The sequence below is a fragment of the Bubalus kerabau genome, chromosome 3 (assembly GCF_029407905.1).
Source record: "Bubalus kerabau isolate K-KA32 ecotype Philippines breed swamp buffalo chromosome 3, PCC_UOA_SB_1v2, whole genome shotgun sequence".
Lineage (NCBI taxonomy): Eukaryota > Metazoa > Chordata > Mammalia > Artiodactyla > Bovidae > Bubalus > Bubalus kerabau.
The window spans coordinates 38603247-38623055 of record NC_073626.1 but is presented as its reverse complement, the minus strand read 5'-3'; the positions used below and the strand labels follow the sequence as shown (position 1 = coordinate 38623055).

At 40.4% G+C, this 19809-nt stretch overlaps 1 protein-coding gene across 1 annotated transcript in view; it reads right to left on the bottom strand.

The window, feature by feature from the left end:
• KIF6 (kinesin family member 6) overlaps positions 1 to 19809 on the bottom strand; it is a 417441-nt gene that overhangs the window by 255120 nt on the left and 142512 nt on the right. Inside the window, 1 exon segment of the mRNA XM_055574416.1 lies at positions 1086 to 1292. Within this exon segment, the coding sequence (XP_055430391.1) occupies positions 1086 to 1292 (207 nt within the window).

The following is a 19809-nucleotide window of genomic DNA, read 5'->3' as shown; positions in this document are numbered from 1 at the left end:
GAAGAGCTGACTTATTGGAAAAGACCCTGATGCTGGGAAAGATTGAGGGTAGGAAGGGGGTGACAGAGGATGAGATGATTGGATAGCATCACTGACTCAATGAACATGAGTTTGAGCAAACTCTGGGAGATACTGAAGGATAGGGAAGCCTGGCATGCCGCAGTCTATGGGGTTGCAGAGTCAGACATGACTTAGAGACTGAGCAACCACAATATCTACACTTCCACACTTTCAATGTAGAGGAGGCAGATCAATCCCTGGTTGGGGAATTAAATCCCACATACCATGGAGCAACTAAGCCCGGGTGCCTCAACTACTGAAGCCAGAGTGCTCTGGAGCCTGTGCTGCAACTACCGAGCCTCTGGGCCACAACTAGAGAGTCCACGCACTTCAACAAAAGAGCCCACGTGACACAGTGACGATCCCACACGCCACAACTAAGACTCAGTGCAGCCAAATAAGTAAACAAGCACTTTAAAAAAGGAAGGACAGTCCAATACATGCAAAAACAAGGATGGGTCTTGCAGTTATGCTAAGTGAAAGAAATCAGACACAAAAGGACAAACATCGTATAATTCTACTTACAGGAGTATATGGAATAGGCAAATTCATAGCAGCAGAAAGCAGAATAGGCATGATGGGGGCTGGGAGTGTAAAGAGATGGGTGTTATTGTTTAATGGGTACAGAGTTTCTGTTTGGGATTATGAGACTTCTGGAAATGGATGGTGGTGATGATTGTACAACATTTTGAATGCACTTGATGTCACTGAATTGTACACTTAAAAATCAGAAAGTGGTAAATGTGACATTATATATATATCACCACAATATAATATAATTTTACATCATATATGTTTTGTTTTGAGACACAAAACAGGGCCAAAATGCTAGTAGAATGCCTGATGCTATGTACATGGTCACAAGGAGGGAGGTTCAAGAGGGAGGGGACATATATATATACCTAAGGCTGACTCATGGTGATGGCAGAAACCAATACAATATTGGAAAGCAATTATCCTCCAATTAAAAATAAATAAAATTTATTAAAATGGTAGGTATAGGTCATCCTACCCCAACTGTTTACCTGTTCTAAGTAATGCAGCGACAAGTTGATATACTTGGCCTCTGTCAGAAGCTGGCCTCCGACTCCAGTCTTGGCAACCCGCTCTGAACCAGCCAGGTCCACCAAATGCAGCTTGGCATGTCTCACGGTTGCAGATCCTGGTTCCTTGCTTGACAGGTGAATGGTGAAAATGCAGTGAGAACGGGTTGAAGCTTGGTTCATAGGAGTCTATAATAAATAAGTTGTAAAACAAATGTGAACAATGAGAATTTTGGAAGACTATCAACCGATTTACATGTATATTTCCACTGATAAGACATTTCCCATGAAGTGAATACTTTCAAATGGAGTAAAGATGCTTGCAGCGGAGATCCTTAATATGAATTACTTTCAGTGTGTTACCTCCTGAATGACTGATAACAGATATGGGTGGGTTCATTCAGAAAGTGAGAGTTTGAGTGAGGCAAAGCTTGGGTCTTTTTAAACAATACGATAAGTTTACCCTGTTACATGACCACAGACCATACCTTAACTTTGGCTGGCCATACTGAAAATGTTCAATGTGAATTTCATAAGAAAAGAGCTGGGAATGGGCGCATTGAGAGAGTTCATTCCACAAATGTAAACACAATCCACAGGCAAGGATACCTAACATCATTGCTACTAGCCAACACTGAATTGGGGCTCCCAGTCAAAAGAATAAACAAGAAAAAAATATGAGGCATAGTAATAGAAAAGAAGAAATTAAAGTGACTTATACACAGAAAATACTGTGGTTTACAAAGAGAATGCAAGAACATCTACAAATAAACTGTTAAGGACTAAAAAGATGAGCATGGTTGTTGGATGAAAGATAAATATGATAAATCAGTAAAGTTCTAATAATCCAGCAACAATTAATCAGGAAATATATTATTCATAATAGCAACAAAGATGATGAGATAATAAGAGATTAATCTTATAAAAGATATGCAATTTACAAGGAAAATGATAAAATAATATTAAAGAAAACAAAAGGGAAACCTGAAAAATTGAGGTGCCAGATATTAACATACCATTTCATGGATGAGAAAATCCAAAATTAATCTCTGTATTAATCTCTATTAAGCAATATATTCAATGCAATTGAAATACAAATGCTGTTGGTTTTGCTTACAGGGCAAAACAAATTAATTCTAAAAATGAGATGGGAGAGCAAATATTGAAAATAATCAAAACCAATTCTGTGAAAGAATAATAAGGAAAAGGGTCTTGTCTTGCTATATATCCAGGGATAATCATAACACTAGAGTAATTAAAACAGAGTGGTACTGCTGCAGGAGCAGATAACTAGGTCAGTGAAACATGCTATGCTCATTTAAGGAACTCTGCCTAAGTTCCTGGGTGACATCATAGCACAGAGGAGGAAGGATGGACTTATTAACAAATGGTGTTGGAATAATGGGCTATCCGTCTTGAAAATGTAAATTTAGATTGCTTTCTCACACTATACACATAAATAAATGCCAGAATGTATAAAGATTTGTGTGTAAAATAACACAACTTTTTTTTTTTTTCCTTTTAGTTTAGCGAAATGATTTATACAAGGCAAACATCCTGTTAACTACCTCTGAGGTCAAACACCAATTCTGCCAGGCACCTCAGAAGACCCATCCTAATCCTCTCCCCAAAATAAACATTTTCTTCCCGACTCTGTAGTAATCCCTTTCTTAGATTTCATGGTTTTATCACTTAAGTACGCATCCTTAGATACTACAGTTTTAGTTTTGTCCTTAGGTTTTTAGCTCGAGAAGTCTCTGATTCTCATTCCATCCACAGGTTTCCTTTCCACCCCTTTGTTTTCTTTACAACGTATCTGCTGAAGAACTTGAGCCATTTGACCAAAGTTTCTCGGTCTGCACTTTGCCGACTGCATACGTTCTCATGGGAGAGTTCAACTTGTCCTGTCAGCTCTATTTCTTGGGTATCAGCAGCTGGATCGAGGGCTTGACCAGACTTACGTCCTATCCCTTTAGCAAGACTACCAGTGGCGGTGTATCTTTTTATCAGGAGATGTACACAAGTCTGGTTGTTGCTTTTTTGAAGGAAATAACACAACCTTAACCTTTATAAAATATAGCAGCATATTGTAATCAACCCAAGGCAGTAATAGATAACCTATGAAAAAACATAAAACACAAAAATGAATGGATTTGAAATACTTGATCAAATAATCCAAAATTAAAGAACTTCTGTGTGATGATATCTGCTGCTGCTGCTGTTCGGTAACTCAGTTGTGTCTGACCTTTTGCGACCCCATGGACTGCAGTTCGCCAGGCTCCTCTGTCCATGGGATTTCCCAGGCAAGAATCCTGGATGGGGTTGCCATTTCCTTTTCCAGGGATCTTTCCAACCCAGGGATTGAACCGATGTCTCCTGCACTGGCAGGCGGATTCTTTACCGCTGAGCCACTTGGGAAGCCGTGATATCTACCATAAAGTTAAAAGACTGGGAGGTGATATTAGCAGTATATGTGGCTGACAAAAGATTAACATTTGAAATACAGAACCCCCACAAAACAATAAGAGAAAGACAAACAACTCAGAAAACAATGAGCAAAGGATATAAATATGTATCCTAAAAAGAGGAAACCTGAATACGGTCAACATGTCTTTGAAAAAATGCTCAGGCTTACAAATACTCAAGACAAGTAATTAAAATCCAATAATTAACTATTTCATTCACCTCCATCAGACCAGAAAAAATGTAAGAAATAAAGTCTAACAAAACAAGTATTTGTAAAGATATGAGGACGTCGAAATATTATATACTGCTGGGGAGATTGCAAATTAAAACTCTTTTTTTTTTTGAGAGAGAATTCCCTATGACCTGCAAGCCAGCAATAATAGACTGACTACTAGTCAGGCTCAGATGGTAAAGAATCTGCCTGCAATGCTGGAGACCTAGGTTCAGTCCCGGGGTCAGGAAGATCCCCTGGAGAAGGAAATGGCCACCCATTCCTGTATTCTGGCTTGGAGAATACCATGGACAGAAGAGCCCGGTCTGCTACAGTCTATGGGTGGCAAAGAGTTGGACATGACTGAGCAGTTAACACTTCATTTCACTTCACCAGGAGTATTTCCAAAAGGGAAACCTGGGCCAGGTACATTATAGGGGAAAGAGACAGAGGCAGAGGGAGACAGAGACAAAAGTCAAATGACCCTGCAGCACTGCTTAGGGAGCAAGAAGTTGATGCAAGATGTACAACCTAAATGGACACCTTGCGGTGGAAAGATGAATAAACTACACAACAGTAAAATGCAACAACTTTGTGTAGGTTGACATTGATTTCTAAAACAGAATGTTGAGGGAAAACGAAAGGTTAATGATAAAAATACTATGATAAAACTTAGATAATTAAGAAGGCAATATTATTTGAAAACATTAGCTCGTGGTGCCATAACCTAGGTCATTAAAAGTTTAGAAAATGGACTGAGAGGATATAGCAAATTAATGATAGAGGTTGCCTTTGTGAGAGATGACTTCACCATTATCTGAAATATCCTATTTCTTTTATTTAAAAATTATCAGAAGTAAATAGATATCAGACATCAAAAAATATCTAAAATAAAAAGTATCTAAAAATATTTCAAAGGAATGTTCATATGCATAAAGCCATTCAGATCTCCATCTCTGCAAAATGGGATTTAACAAAAGAATTTCTATATGGATACACATGTATTCAGATAGCGTAACATGCTGCTGCCGCTAAGTCACTTCAGTTGTGTCCGACTCTGTGTGACTCCATAGACATCAGCCCATGAGGCTCCCCCGTCCCTGGGATTCTCCAGGCAAGAACACTGGAGTGGGTTGCCATTTCCTTCTCCAATGCAGGAAAGTGAAAAGTGAGAGTGAAGTCGTTGAGTTGTGTCCGACTCTTAGCAACCCCATGGACTGCAGCCCACCAGGCTCCTCCATCCATGGGATTTTCCAGGCAAGAGTACTGGAGTGGGGTGCCATTGCCTTCTCCATACTGTTACCATAGCCACCTTCAAATAAAAGTTTACATTTTATCCAAATAGAAATTAAGATCATGGCATCCTGTCCCATCACTTTACGGAAGGGGAAAAAGTGGAAACAGTGACAGATTTTATTTTCTTGGGCTCCAAAATCACTGCGGAAGGTGACTGCAGCCATGAAATTAAGAGATGCTTGCTCCTGGGAAGAAAAGCTATGACAAACCTACTTTGCCTACAAAGATCTGTATAGTCAAAGCTATGGTTTTCCCAATTGTCAAGTATGAATGTGAAAGTTGGGCAATAAAGAAGGCTGAGCTCTGAAAATTTGATGCTTTTGATCTGGTGCTGGAGAAGACTCTTGAGAGTTCCTTGGAAAGCAAGATCAAACCAGTCAATCATAAAGGAAATAAACCCCGAATATTCATTGGAAGGACTGATGCTGAAGCTCCAATACTTTGGCCATCTGTTGCAAATATTGCAGGAAGACGGACCCCCTTCCAGGGCCCGAAACTGTGCTCTTGTCTAACACTTGGAAATGAATTGTCCGAGGAGACACATGTGCTGACAAAGCAAGAGATTTTATTGGGAAAGGGCACCCAGGTGGAGAGCAGTAGGGTAAGGGAACCCAGGAGAACTGCTCTGCCGCGTGGCTCGCAGTCTCGGGTTTTATGGTGATGGGATTAGTTTCCGGGTGGTCTTTGGCCAATCATTCTAATTCAGAGTTTTTCCTGGTGGCGCACGCATCGCTTAGCCCAGCTGGATGCTAGCGAGAGGGATTCTGGGAAGTGGACGGACACGTGGTGTCTCCTTTAGACCTTTCCTGAACTCTTACGGTTGGTGGTGGCTTATTAGTTCCCTATTCCTTATCAGGATCTCCTGCCATAAAACAACTCATGCAAATGGTTACCATGGTGCCTGGCCAGGGTGGGCGGTTTCAATCAGTGTGCTTCCTCTAACAACTCCTCCCTGAGAGACTTCTTGGGAATTAGGGCGGAGGTCTCTTCCTTCTGTAACTTCTTCCTGCTGTGCATGGGTAACATATGTGTATGCTATTTTTTCTGTAAATGTAAATTCTTGATAGACACCATTGTAGATTTATACCAACTAGCAAAATACCTGGGCTTCCCCGGCAGCTCAGCTGGTAAAGAATCCGCCTACAGGGGCTTCCCAGGTGGCGCTAATGGTCAAGAACACTCCTGCCAATTCAGAGACATAGGAGATGCGGGTTTGATCCCTGGGTCAGGAAGGTCCTCTGGAGAAGGGCATGGAAACCCACTCCAGTGTTCCTGACTGGAGAATTCCATGGACAGAGGAGCCTGGCGGGCTACAGTCCATGGGGCACAAAGAGTAGGATGTGACTGAAGCGACTTGGCACACACACGGCAAAATATACAGATGTCCAGATACTGGCATAGTTTTGGTGATGATGATGTAGCTAGTGGATTAAATAGGCTGAAAATTTGACCCATTACTCGTTGCCATAATAACTATACCCAAAACCTAGCCAGTGTGTGATTTTGCATGCTAAAGTGGATCAGCAAATGACTGTGCATGTAAAACCGCAAACTCAAATTTAGAACCTAAGTTGAGGTGTTTTGGAAGTGACTGTAGGTTATTTGCAGAACTTAAACATGGGTTTCATTTCACTGTTATATTCACACGACAATAAATCCTACAGCACTGTAACAAAAGTCAAATGGCAATCGATAGAAATGACTAACATGGAGACTATCCCCAACAGCTGTCTTCAGCTTGTAAATCGATGCACTAAAATCACTGCGAAATGTGGGCCATGAGCAAAGAGTGGAAGAGTCGACCCATTTCAAAGGGTACAGCAAATTAAACTGTATTTCTGTACTCTGTAATTAAAATGCAGTAATACGTGTAGGAGTCCATGCCTACAATTTTGTAACGTCTCATAAATATTTTCTGCATGAAGTAGTAGTTGGTGTCCTCTTAGCTAAAATTTTCTTAAACCTCAGAAAACATTCTTAATGTGTAGCTGCTTAAGTGTGATTGAATGTGCCAGTGCCTGCTCTGTGTTTACTTAAGCACGTCTTTGTGTCTCATAGGCATGCCCTTGCATTTGTCCTTTTAAAGGTAAAACTGTACTAAAACCTTTCTGAAACTGCCTAAGAACAGATGGCACCATTTAGGCAGATTCATTCAAATTTAAGTGCACATTTTAAACAAATGTGCTCTTGGCACGACAGACAGTGCCTTTGGAACAATTCTAGTGATGATTAATCATCTGCATGCAGAGAGCTTTCACATTTTATATCAGTCTCTGTATACAGCCCCATGTTAGGCAGTACAGAGACAAGAAGGAAGAGAAGGCCTGGACCTTGCCCTCAAGGCGTTTATAACACAGTTCAGGAGCTACTGGCAAAATGTGTGAAATGAGAGTGGACAATGAAAAAAAAGCTAAATGTGCAGGATAGAAAGTGATCTGTTTTCAGCACTGAGCATCCTGATCATTGAGGTAAAACCTAAGAATGCTAACCGTTTCTGCATTGTGGAAGCTCTCCACCTTCCTTCTGGTCCCAGGTTTCTAGAGCCAAAGACCACCCTGGTGCTCTGCCTTTCTCACCCTCTAACTGCTTGCTCAGTCTCCTATTCTTTTATTGTGCTCTTTTCTCTCCAGTCCGTAAAAACAGCCATGTCTGAAGCTATCTGTGGTCACCATATTTCTTCCTCTTGGGGAACTCTCCCATAGCTCTGATTCTCATTGGATTGGTTGTTATTGTTCAGTTGCTCAGTCATGTTTGACTCTTTGCAACCCCATGGACTGCAGCACGCCAGGCTTCCCTGTCCTTCAGCATCACCCAGAGCTTGCTTGTCCATTGAGCTGGTGATGCCATCCAACCATTTCGTTCTCTATTGTCCCCTTTTCCTTCTGCCTTCGATCTTTCCAGCACCAGGTCTTTTTCAACAACGATTTTGGCTCTTCACATAAGCTGGCCAAAGTATTGGAGCTTCAGTTTCAGCATCAGTCCTTCCGATGAATATTCAGGGTTGATTTCCTTTAGTATTGACTGGTTTGATCTCATCGCTGTCCAATGGACTCTCATTGGATTGGTACTGTCACACACCCAAATCTTAGAACTTGGAATTGGATGACCTGGTTTCTTTAAGCTCAGGTTCCATTGCTTACTAGTGTTGAAATCTTAAGCAAATTTACATAAAGTAATTTTGTTTTTCATGCCTTTGAAATGCCATAATAAAACTTGCTTTGCTGCAGAGAGTTATACTAATTACCTATTGAAGTGTTGAAGTGGTCCATGAACTGTAAAAGGTCATAAAGATGTCTCACTACTGATGTTTACTGTTCAGATGCCTCTGATGTCCTCATTTCGAACCACAGTTTCTCTGTACCCCAGATTAGAATGTCCAAGAGCTGGACTGATAATTGTCGTTAAAATGCCTTACCAGCATCTTGAACTTAATGTTACCCCAAACAACCTCATCACTTTCCCTCATGCTGTGTCTAATCCATTCTGTAGCATTTACCTCCATCTTCTCCTTTCCTTCTCCAAATAACTATTACCTCTCACCTGGGTTACTACATTCTTTCCTTACTAGTGTCCCACCCCCAAATTTATTCTTGTTTCCTCCACCTGTTCCCCACCTTGCAGTCAGAGTAATACTTCAAAAGCACATATTTGATTATAACAATCCCACCTAAACCACTCAATTAAACTGACACACTCTCTAAGACTAGTAGCTCCAGTTTCTTCTACTGTGCCCTACATGACTGTTTATCAAAACTCTTTTTAAAATATGGTTCTCTGACACTCTGAATTGAGTATATTCTTTCAAACATAGCCTAACCGCAGCAGAGAACACTGGAATCTGAAGAATCTAAATCTAGTGTTGCCAATAAATAGCACACAAAGTGATAAACCGTATTTGCTCCAGCCTTTTCCCCGTGCTACGGAATTTCTTTGGGAAACACACATACTTATTTGTTTGATGACTGCATTTGATTAGTTTTTATCCCAGCATGACTATCTGTTGAGGTAATTCTGGATTTTTACTGTTTTGCAATTCTGTGCTATCTACAAATGAAACTATATCTCTTCACCCAAACAATTTTGAAAGAATGGAGTAGGACAGAACAATAGCATTCCACGAAGACACCTTTGCTTTCTACTCCACTCAGGGGTATTTTCTAACTGGCTTCAATCCAAGGACTTTCAGATATCTTCAATTTCTCTTTATATCCCCAAGGATATTTTGAGGGACTTTATTAAATAAACTGAATTTACTTGACCTATGAATTTTTATAACCCTATCAGAAAAGTGAATGAAATTGAGGTGAATCAGTGCTGACTTTTTTCTAACTGGTTATTGACCATCATTTAATAATCCTTTTTTTTTTTTAGATTCTTTTTGAGGCTTTGGTATCAAAAATGTTTTAATCTGTCACTTGCCAAATATTTCCCTTTTCAGAGGGTTGAGAATAAATAACTTTCTTTTATAGAGTAAAAGTCTAAAACCCAGGCTCACTGGTCCCTTACAGATGCATCATATTGGTAGTCTGTGGCTGATGACAGTTAGTTTCCTCCAGCTTAGCAGAAGCCTACTTCTCAGGAAAGGCCTATCTGAAAGGTTCTACAGAGGCTCTCACTTCCCACCTCCTCCAACCTAGACTCTGAGCTCCTTGAAGGCAGGGACTAAGTCTGATGCATCATTGTAACCCTTGCAAAGCAATATACAATAGTTATTTAAAATCGTCTGTTAAATTGTTGGCTCTTGTTAATTTCTAGTTTTCCAGAATCTCTATGGCATGCTTGATAATTTTAGAACTCCCTAGGCAAAGTGAAATACAATTTGAGTCTAAAAATTAGAATTCTTTGTACAGCAAGACTGACTTAAATCTCTAAATCTATCTTGGACTTCAATTACTCTCTGTGCCTGATTCCAGAGCTCTGATTAACCCCTAGCCTGAACATCTTCAACTACCCTTTCTCCTCCCCGGATTGTCCCCTTGATGGTCAAGTATTGGCCAGTATGTCTTACTGGAAAAGTATGCTCTTCTCCTACTCTCCAAATAAGCCTATTCAAAATTCATTTATTTTCATAAATTCCTTGCACTATTCCTAACTGAGTGGCAAAGAACTGATGCTTTTGAACTGTGGTTCTAGAGAAGACTCTTGAGAGTCCCTTGGACAACAAGGAGATCAAACCAGTCCATCCTAAAGGAAATCAGTCCTGAATATTCATTGGAAGGATTGATGCTGAAGCTTAAGCTCCAATAATTTGGCCACCTGATGTGAAAAGCCAACTCACTGGAAAAGACCCTGATGCTGGGAAAGACTGAGGGCAAGAGGAGAAGGGGGCAACAGTGGATAAGATGGTTGGATGGCATCACCAACTCAGTGGACATGGGTATGAGAAAACTCAGGGAGATAGTGAAGGACAGAGAAGCCTGAGTGACGCAGTTCATGGGGCTGCAGAGTTGGACAGGACTTAATGACTGAAAAACAACAGCAAATTCCTAACTAGCATTAACTACTGTGGTCAGAAAGGCCATTTAAACATTTGTGCATATAGTAGAAGATAACTAATATTCAAACTCTGGAAAAATCCATTGTTCTAAATGGATTTTTAAATGTCTATCACTTTAAAAATTATGCCATTGTAATGGACAGTTTGCTATAGGGTAGTAAGGAATGATGGTGGAATCCACCAGGCTACAACCGAATGTTTGACGGTTAACCCATTTCATGCAGTGTAGAGAGTGGTTTGGGTTATAGTAAACAGTGAAAGTCAAAGTCTCTCAGTCATGTCTGACTCTTTGCAACCCCATGGACTATACAGTCAGTGGAATTCTCTAGGCCAGAATATTGGAGTGGGTAGCCTTTCCCTTCTCCAGGGGATTTTCCCAAGCCAGGGATCGAACCCAGGTCTCCCACTTTGCAGGTGGATTCTTTACCAGCTGAACCACAAGGGAAGCCCAAAATCAAAGTTGCTCAGTTGTGTCCGATTCTTTGCAATCCCATGGACTATACAATCCATGGAATTCTCCAGGCCAGAATACTGGAGTGGGTAGCCCTTCCCTTCTCCAGGGTATCTTCTCAACCCAGGGATCACACCCAGGTCTCCCGCGTTGCAGGCAGATTCTTTACTAGCTGAGCCACAAGGGAAACCCAGGAATACTGGAGTGGGTAGCCTATCACTTCTCCAGTGGATCTTCCATGGAATTCTCCAGGCCAGAATACTGGAGTGGGTAGCCTACTCCTTCTCCAGAGGATCTTCCCAACCCAGGAATCAAACTGGGGTCTCCTGCATTGCAGGCAGATTCTTTAACAGCTGAGCTACCCAGGAAGCCCTTCAAAATGTAAAAGATGACTCAAAAATGACCTGGTCAGACAATGGTGGCTTCAAACTGTGTATCTAAAAGGGACCTGGAGTAGCAATGTACTTGCGGAGTGGTATTTGAATCTGCTTTTGCAGCTTTACAAAACAGAGCTTTAAATCGAGGAAATACCACACCTCTGTACTGAAGGCTAAAAGCTTCTTCTCCTCCAGCCCTTCAAGCCATTTACTGGCACTGGCTGGGCTACCATCCTAAGAAGCTCTTTCACTGAACAAGAATCATTTCCTACAGAACAGGAGATATTCCTAGGCTGAAAGGGAAACATGAAAAGAAATGGTAGAGCAACAAGAATTGGGAAACAGTGATAAGCGTTTTCAAAAGCCTGTCTATTCATCTTCCCTGTTGGAATCTGCAGATGTACAACTTCTAATCCCGATGCTCTATGATTTTGTTACACATATTCTTATTGGTAGAGCAACAAAACTTTTCACTTTTGTTCATTATTTCATCATCATTTGTGTGGGCATGGCCATTTTCAAGATTGAAAATTTGGGGACTTCCCTGGTGGTCCAGTGGCTAAGACTCTGTGCTCCCAATGCCAGGGGCCTGGGTTTGACCTCTGGTCAGGGAACTAGATCCTACATTTGCAACATCTGCATGTTTCAACCAAACAAGTAAATAAATACATATCAAAAGTAAATAAATATCATGCGTTTGAAAAAAAGATTGAAAATTTTGATTTTAGGGGCAAAAAATGATATGTGAGGTATGATTTTTGTGTTTACATAGTATACTATTAAGGTGCTTCCCAGATGGGGTTAGTGGTAAAGAACCTGACTGCCAACACAGGAGACTTAAGAGCCATGGGTTTGATCCCTGAGTCGGGAAGAGGACTCAGGGATCCTCACTCCAGTATTCTGGCCTGGAGAATCCAATGGACAGAGAAGTCTGGGGGGCTATGGTCCATAGGGTCACAGAGTCAGACATGACTGAAGTGACTTAGCACACATGAACAATACTCTAGTACGTTTTTTGTACCTTTTTTCTACTTTCAGTTAATCTCTTATGTTTTCAATCACTTCAAAACTGATTATAAATAGTTAATACAGTCTTCAATGATTTGAATAATTTATTTATGTTACATATAAGATTTCCTAGGATCCTTTGAATACTTGCCTTTTCTTGTCGGATCTTATAGCTTATATTCCATTCTTATGCACCAAAACTTTTCTTTTGTTTTCACTCACTTTTCTATTTTAGAGTGAAATAGCTCAACAAGAATTTCCCTTATTTTAGGATAAGTCAGGGGAAGGAAATCTCTCTTAGGCTGAAGAGGAGTTTGTAATATATGTGCTTGTGACTTTTAAAGCAAACCAGCTAAGAACAACAACAGCAGCCAGCAAATCCAGAATTCAGCTTTCACTCCAATTCTCCTTGCTTGGTAACACTTTCTAAGCAGATATTCTATTTGACCTGTTCCTCTGCTCATCTGCTCTATCTGAATTGAAGACTGAGAATACTAATTGCCTAGGTGTTTCCCAGACTAATATTTGAGCCTTTCAGATTAAAGCTCACTCTTAACCAAGGATTATCTAGCCCTCCTCTGATTGTTTAAATGATTTCTTATCTAATTCCTCCCGTGGCACATCTTGGCCCACGAGGCCAACCATGGTGGGCAAGAGGCCCACCATGCACCCTATGAACTCTAACTCAGCCTGGAAAAGTAAGGCCTGACCAAACCTAGTGGTTTAGCATGAGACCCTAAAAACACCCGTCTCAATCTTTTCTTTCTTTCTAAGACAGCATCATTACTTTTATTTTTAACCAACTAATATGTATTGACTTTTCACTATATCTACGGCACCAGGAATAGCAAGAAAAATACAGCATGCCACATAAAGTAATAATTACAATTCAGCAGAACATATTTATAATAGAGTAAAGGGGAAATTATATTTGACCTGCCCCCCGCAAATAGAGCAGTTGCATTTTCCCAGAGTTGTCAGAGGCAGATTCATTCACAATAAATCTTGAGCCAGAACAAATACTGTGAGTATTTATAAATACTCAATAAATACGTGAGTATCTGAATACTCACGATAAATCCTGAGTATTCTTTAGGAGTTTTGCAGTTTTACAAGGCAGATCAAAAGACAGAGGTACCAATGACACTAAAGTACAAAATCTAAGTTGTTTCAGAATATACATACTGCTTAGCAGCAAAATATCCCCAATTAGATCACCCTCTATTGGAATTAATGACCCTAAACTGCTCATTTTCCTTTCTGGTTTTTCATTTTATAAGATACCTGGCTTTTAGAAAAGTGATCAAACTCATTGCCCCTAGTAGAAAGATTTCTAGGTCCAGCGCATTATCAAAGTAGCTCTGTAAAAGGGAAAACAGACCAGGCATACTAATTTTGTTTAAAGTTTAAAAGAAAGCTTTGGAACAATCTGAAACATAAGTTAAGACTGTGTTAGCAATTGTGATTCACCTTTCTGATAAGAATAGCCTGTTTGTTTTATTGTTTATCCTTTCTAACACATCTGGAATCAATTTGATGGATTTTTGATTTTCATGCCTTCAGAGATCTGCTTGTTGTTGTTCTTTAGTCACTAAGTCATGTCCAACTCTTTTGCGACCTCCCTGGTGGCTCAGATGGTAAAGAATCTGCCTGCAATGGAGGAGACCTGGGTTCCATCCCTGGGTTGGGAAGATCCCCTGGAGAAGGGCATGGCAACCCACTCCTGTATTCTTGCTTGGAGAATCCCCATGGACAGACATGCCTGGTGGGTTACAGTCCATGGGGTGGCAGAGTCAGACATGACTGAGCGACTAAGCAGACACACAGGGCTGCAGCCCATCAGGCTTCTCTGTCCTGGGATTTCCCAGGCAAGAATCCTGCAGTGGGTTGCCATTTCCTTTTCCAAGGGAATCTTCCTGACCCAGGGGTAGAACCTGTGTCTCTTGCATTGCAGGCAGTTTCTTTACTGCTGAGCCACTGGGGAAGCTTTCAAAGATCTGTTAGCTGACTTCAAAATTTTAGGAAAATTGAGTGTCAGAGTTAGTGATGACTCTTCAGTTGGATGTCAAGATTCAGAAGATTGCTTCCCTATGGGTCATTTCTTCAAAATTAGGCAAATCAAAGTCAAACACATTTACTAAAAAAATATAAACATGCTAAAATCAGCACATATGGCAAATTGAGAAAGAATTTATCTATATCTTAAATCAGAGCTATGTTCAATTATCATCTGTGTTTAATATCATTGAGCTGGGAATCATCATATCAACACCAGGACAAAGGTTTGTTCTCTGAACAATGGAAAATATATCACCCCAAGTGTTCCCCACCTTTTTTTTTTTTACTTGACTGCAAGAAGAGTCATAGCTAAATTTCGTCCTCAATGGCATCCTTGTTGTCTAGCATATTCATTTTTCATCTTTTACATTAAGTTTAACTATTTTGTCTCTTCTCTTCCTATTAAAATTCAGTCTCATTTAACAATTTCCAAGTTTTACCATACACATAATTGGAAAAAATAATATTATAAGGATTAAAAATCTAATGATCTTCTCAAGAATTTATGGCAGTTCATTTAAACTGGCTTTAGGGAAAACTTTTTGTTTTTTAATACATACTATATACCTCAAGATGATAAGTAAATTGAAAATAACCTTTACTATCCTGTGTATATACAGCCTTGACGTACTCCTTTTCCTATTTGGAACCAGTCTGTTGTTCCATGTCCAGTTCTAACTGTTGCTTCCTGACCTGCATACAGATTTCTCAAGAGGCAGGTCAGGTGGTCTGGTATTCCCATCTCTTTCTGAATTTTCCACAGTTTATTGTGATCCACACAGTCAAAGGCTTTGGCATAGTCAATAAAGCAGAAATAGATGTTTTTCTGGAACTCTCTTGCTTTTTCCATGATCCAGAGGATGTTGGCAATTTGATCTCTGGTTCCTCTGCCTTTTCTAAAACCACTTTGAACATCAGGAATTTCACGGTTCACGTATTGCTGAAGCCTGGCTTGGAGAATTTTCAGCATTACTTTACTAGTGTGTGAGATGAGTGCAACTGTGCAGTAGTTTGAGCATTCTTTGGCATTGCCTTTCTTTGGGATTGGAATGAAATATCAATAACCTCAGATATGCAGATGACACCACCCTTATGGCAGAAAGTAAAGAGGAACTAAAATGCCTCTTAATGAAAGTGAAAGTGGAGAGTGAAAAAGTTGGCTTAAAGCTCAACATTCAGAAAACGAAGATCATGGCATCCGGTCCCATCACTTCATGGGAAATAGATGGGGATACAGTGGAAACAATGTCAGACTTTATTTTTCTGGGCTCCAAAATCACTGCAGATGGTGACTGCAGCCATGAAATTAAGAGACGCTTACTCCTTGGAAGGAAAGTTATGACCAACCTAGATAGCATATTCAAAAGCAGAGACATTACTTTGCCAACAAAGGTTTGTCTAGTCAAGGCTATGGTTTTTCCAGTGGTCATGTATGGATGTTAGAGTTGGACTGTGAAGAAGGCTGAGCGCCGAAGAATTGATGCTTTTGAACTGTGGTGTTGGAGAAGACTCTTGAGAGTCCCTTGGACTGCAAGGAGATCCAACCAGTCCATTCTGAAGGACATCAGCCCTGGGATTTCTTTGGAAGGAATGATGCTAAAGCTGAAACTCCAGTACTTTGGCCACCTCATGCAAAGAGTTGACTCATTGGAAAAGACTCTGATGCTGGGAGGGATTGGGGGCAGGAGGAGAAGGGGACGACAGAGGATGAGATGGCTGGATGGCATCACTGACTTGATGGACGTGAGTCTGAGTGAACTCCGGGAGTTGGTGATGGACAGGGAGGCCTGGCGTGCTGCAATTCATGGGGTCGCAAAGAGTCAGACACGACTGAGCGACTGATCTGATCTGATCTGATCTGATCCTGTGTACAGACAATAATAACACACCAAGCAGAACTCAGATATACATTTGAAAAATCTTATTCTTATGAAAGAAGTTTTATCCTGTCAAATTGGTTGTGATAGCTCTCAATGCAATGTTTGAGTTCAGACATCAAGACCTGGACTCAACACAGATCTGAGGAAAATTTCATTCACAGTACAGATACTGAAGGAAGAACCCTCAAAGTACCGGGGTTTAGTTTTTATATACATTATTTTACTCCTTTATAGTCTAATAATATATTCTCAAAATTTTGAAGATTTCACAGTTCTCTCTATGGCTATGAAGATCTCTTGCTGTTAGAACTGGCAAGTCCCAAACATGATCAATTTCCTGTTGAAGGTTTGGGGCAGCTGATAAGACCCTTGTCTCCTCCCTCCTAACTTGAAATTTACACAAGAAATAGATGTAAAAGTCAGTCTGCCAAAAAATGAAAGTATCTATCAACAAGAAGTGCTAGAAGAATAGCTTCTTCTATGTCTACTTAATAAGAAACATTGACTTCTTATACCCAAAATTGATTTCCTGCCAGCTTCCCTCATGTGTATTCCTGGTTGTAAAATAAGCCAAAGCAATCTATCTGAACTATTATCCCAATTTCTTATAGAAACAGCTTTGCTGCTGCTACTGCTGCTAAGTCACTTCAGTCGTGTCCGACTCTGTGTGACCCCATAGATGGCAGCCCACCAGGCTCCCCCGTCCCTGGGATTCTCCAGGCAAGAACACTGGAGTGGGTTGCCATTTCCTTCTCCAATGCATGAAAGTGAAAAGTGAAACGGAAGTCGCTCAGTCGTGTCCAACTCTTAGCAACCCCATGGACTGCAGCCTACCAGGCTCCTCCGTCCATGGGATTTGCCAGGCAAGAGTACTGGAGTGGGGTGCCATCGCCTTCTCGTGGGTTAATCTCTGCCTCTTTGCCCTCTGCTCCACTCCTTCCCTTCCCTCTCCTGTGCTCTACGTTGCAGGGACACTGAGTACTAAAGGCAGCATTTCCCCAAGACTCATTTCAGCTGGGATCCAGCTGGGAAGAAAGGGAGGGGGAGAAATACTCTGGCTTCTCCCCATTTCCTGCCTCCCACCACCCTGCCAATGCCTCCCACCAGCTGAGACCCATCTATAGTTTATAGTAGCTTCCCGCTGCTAGTCATCTCTGAGTTGCATCACCATCCCGTGGCTGGCATCTCAGATTCTTCCACCATCCATGAAACAAAAGTATCTGCATTGATTTCCTCTATTTCAAAAAGAGTGGTTTATTTTCCTTGTTTGATCCTGATTGATACACTCAGTTAAATACACAACAATTTAATATAAAGCTCTGAGATGTTATACAAGACTGATAGAAGTATAAAGCTTTTGTATTTCTTTCAAAGTTATAGGCAAGACACTGCCCATTTTGTACACAAGATCCTTGAAACAAGTACATTGTTGTTCTTTAGTCGCTGAGTCGTGTCTTACTCTTTGAGACCCCCATGGACTGCACTCTGCCAGCTTCCTTGGTCGATGGGATTCTCCAGGCAAGAATACTAGAGTGGGTTGCCATTTTCTTCTCCAGGGGATCTTCCCGACCCAAGGATTGAACCCGTGTCTGCTGCATTGGCAGGCGGATTCCTTACCAGTGAGCTACCAGGAAAGCACTTCAAACAAGTATAGATACAATTAACCTGCAATTCAATGCCTAGAAGTTTGCGATCTGAATAATGAAAACCATATAACCAAAAATGTCAAAATGTTTCCCAAGTTTTTATTTGTCTGCCTGAAGAATCATAGCTAAACTTTGTTCTTAACGGCAATAATTAATTTATTCCAGTCGTCTATCATATCCATCTATCTTCTTTTAAACTAAGTTCACCTTAACTTTTTTTTCTCTTTGACATTTTTTTTGACCTGGTTTATATGTGTTTTGAAATTGTAACTTGCTTCAAACCCATTTGGAAAATAGATTATATATTTACACACACATATGTTTTCTTACTAAAAAAGCCATGTTACATTTGAATTTTATGAAGAATAATGAGTCATTATTTTGTACAAATGACACACATTCATTAAGACAGACTGAGTTAGATTATGGTAGCAATTTAATAAATAGCACCACAATCTCTGAGGCTTAAAAATCACAATTTTTAAATCACAAGGTTTCTTTCCTGCTCATATTATTTCTCCAGGATTGTGAAATGGTGACTCTGTTCCATGTACTTGACCCCTCGAGACTGGTGAGGATGCTGCCATCTTCCAAGGCCACCACCCCGACATGAAGCTTTCAGGGTTTGCCACAGAGGAGCAGATTAAGGAGAACTTCATATTAATTCTTACAGGCTTCAGACTAAAACTGACATGCCACTGTCATTCAGATTTCATTGGTTAGAGCACTTGAACTCTATTAACTTCAAAGAAGCATGTGCCAGAAGGAATAACCAAGAAGTTTTGGTAAACACTGGTAATCCCCACCACACTCATTATTTTAAAAATCTAAACAACACAAAAAAGAACAAAGATGAAAATCTCCCTCGAAAAATGTTAGTTTGATAAAAATTATTTATTTTTAATATATGTATACAAATGTAAGAACATATAAGAGTACTTTACCAAAAAAAAAGCATACTACACATGTTGTTATTGTTGCTCAGTTGCCAAGTCATGTCCAACTCTTTGCGACTCCGTGGACTGCAGCACACCAGGTTTCCCTGTCCTTCACCATCTCCCAGAGTTTGATCAGATTCATGTTCATTGAGTCCATGATGCCATCCAACCATCTCATACTCTGTCACCCTCCTCTCCTTCTGTCCTCAATCTTTCCCAGCATCAGGATCTTTTCCAATGACTTGGCTCTTTATGTTGGTACCCAAGTATTGGAGCCTCAGCTTCAGCATCAGTCCTTCCAATGAATATTCATGGTTGATTTCCTTGAGAATTAATTGATTTGATCTCTTTGCTGTCCAAGGATTCTCAAGAGTCTTCTCCAACACCACAATTCAAAAGCATCAATTCTTTGGCACTCAGTCTTCTTTTCATAGTCCAACTCTCACATCTGTACATGACTACTGGAAAAACCACAGCTTTGACTATATGGACCTTTGTCAGCAAAGTGATGTCTCTGCTTTTTAATATGCTGTCTAGGTTTGTTACAGCTTTACTTCCAAGGAGCAAATGTCTTTTAATTTCATGGGTACAGTCACCATCTGCAGTGATTTTAGATCCCAAAAAAAGAAAATCTGTCACTGCATCTACTTTTTCCCCTTCTATTAGCCATCAAGTGATGGGACCAGATGCCATGATCTTTGTTTTTTGAATGCTGAGTTTTAAGTCAGCTTTTTCACTCTCCTCTTTCACCCTTATCAAGAGGCTATTTTAGTTTCTCTTTGCTTTCTGCCATTAGAGTGGTATTGTCTGCATCTCTGAGGTGGTTGATAATTCTTTCAGTAATCTTGATTCCAGCTTGTGATTCATCCAGCATTCAT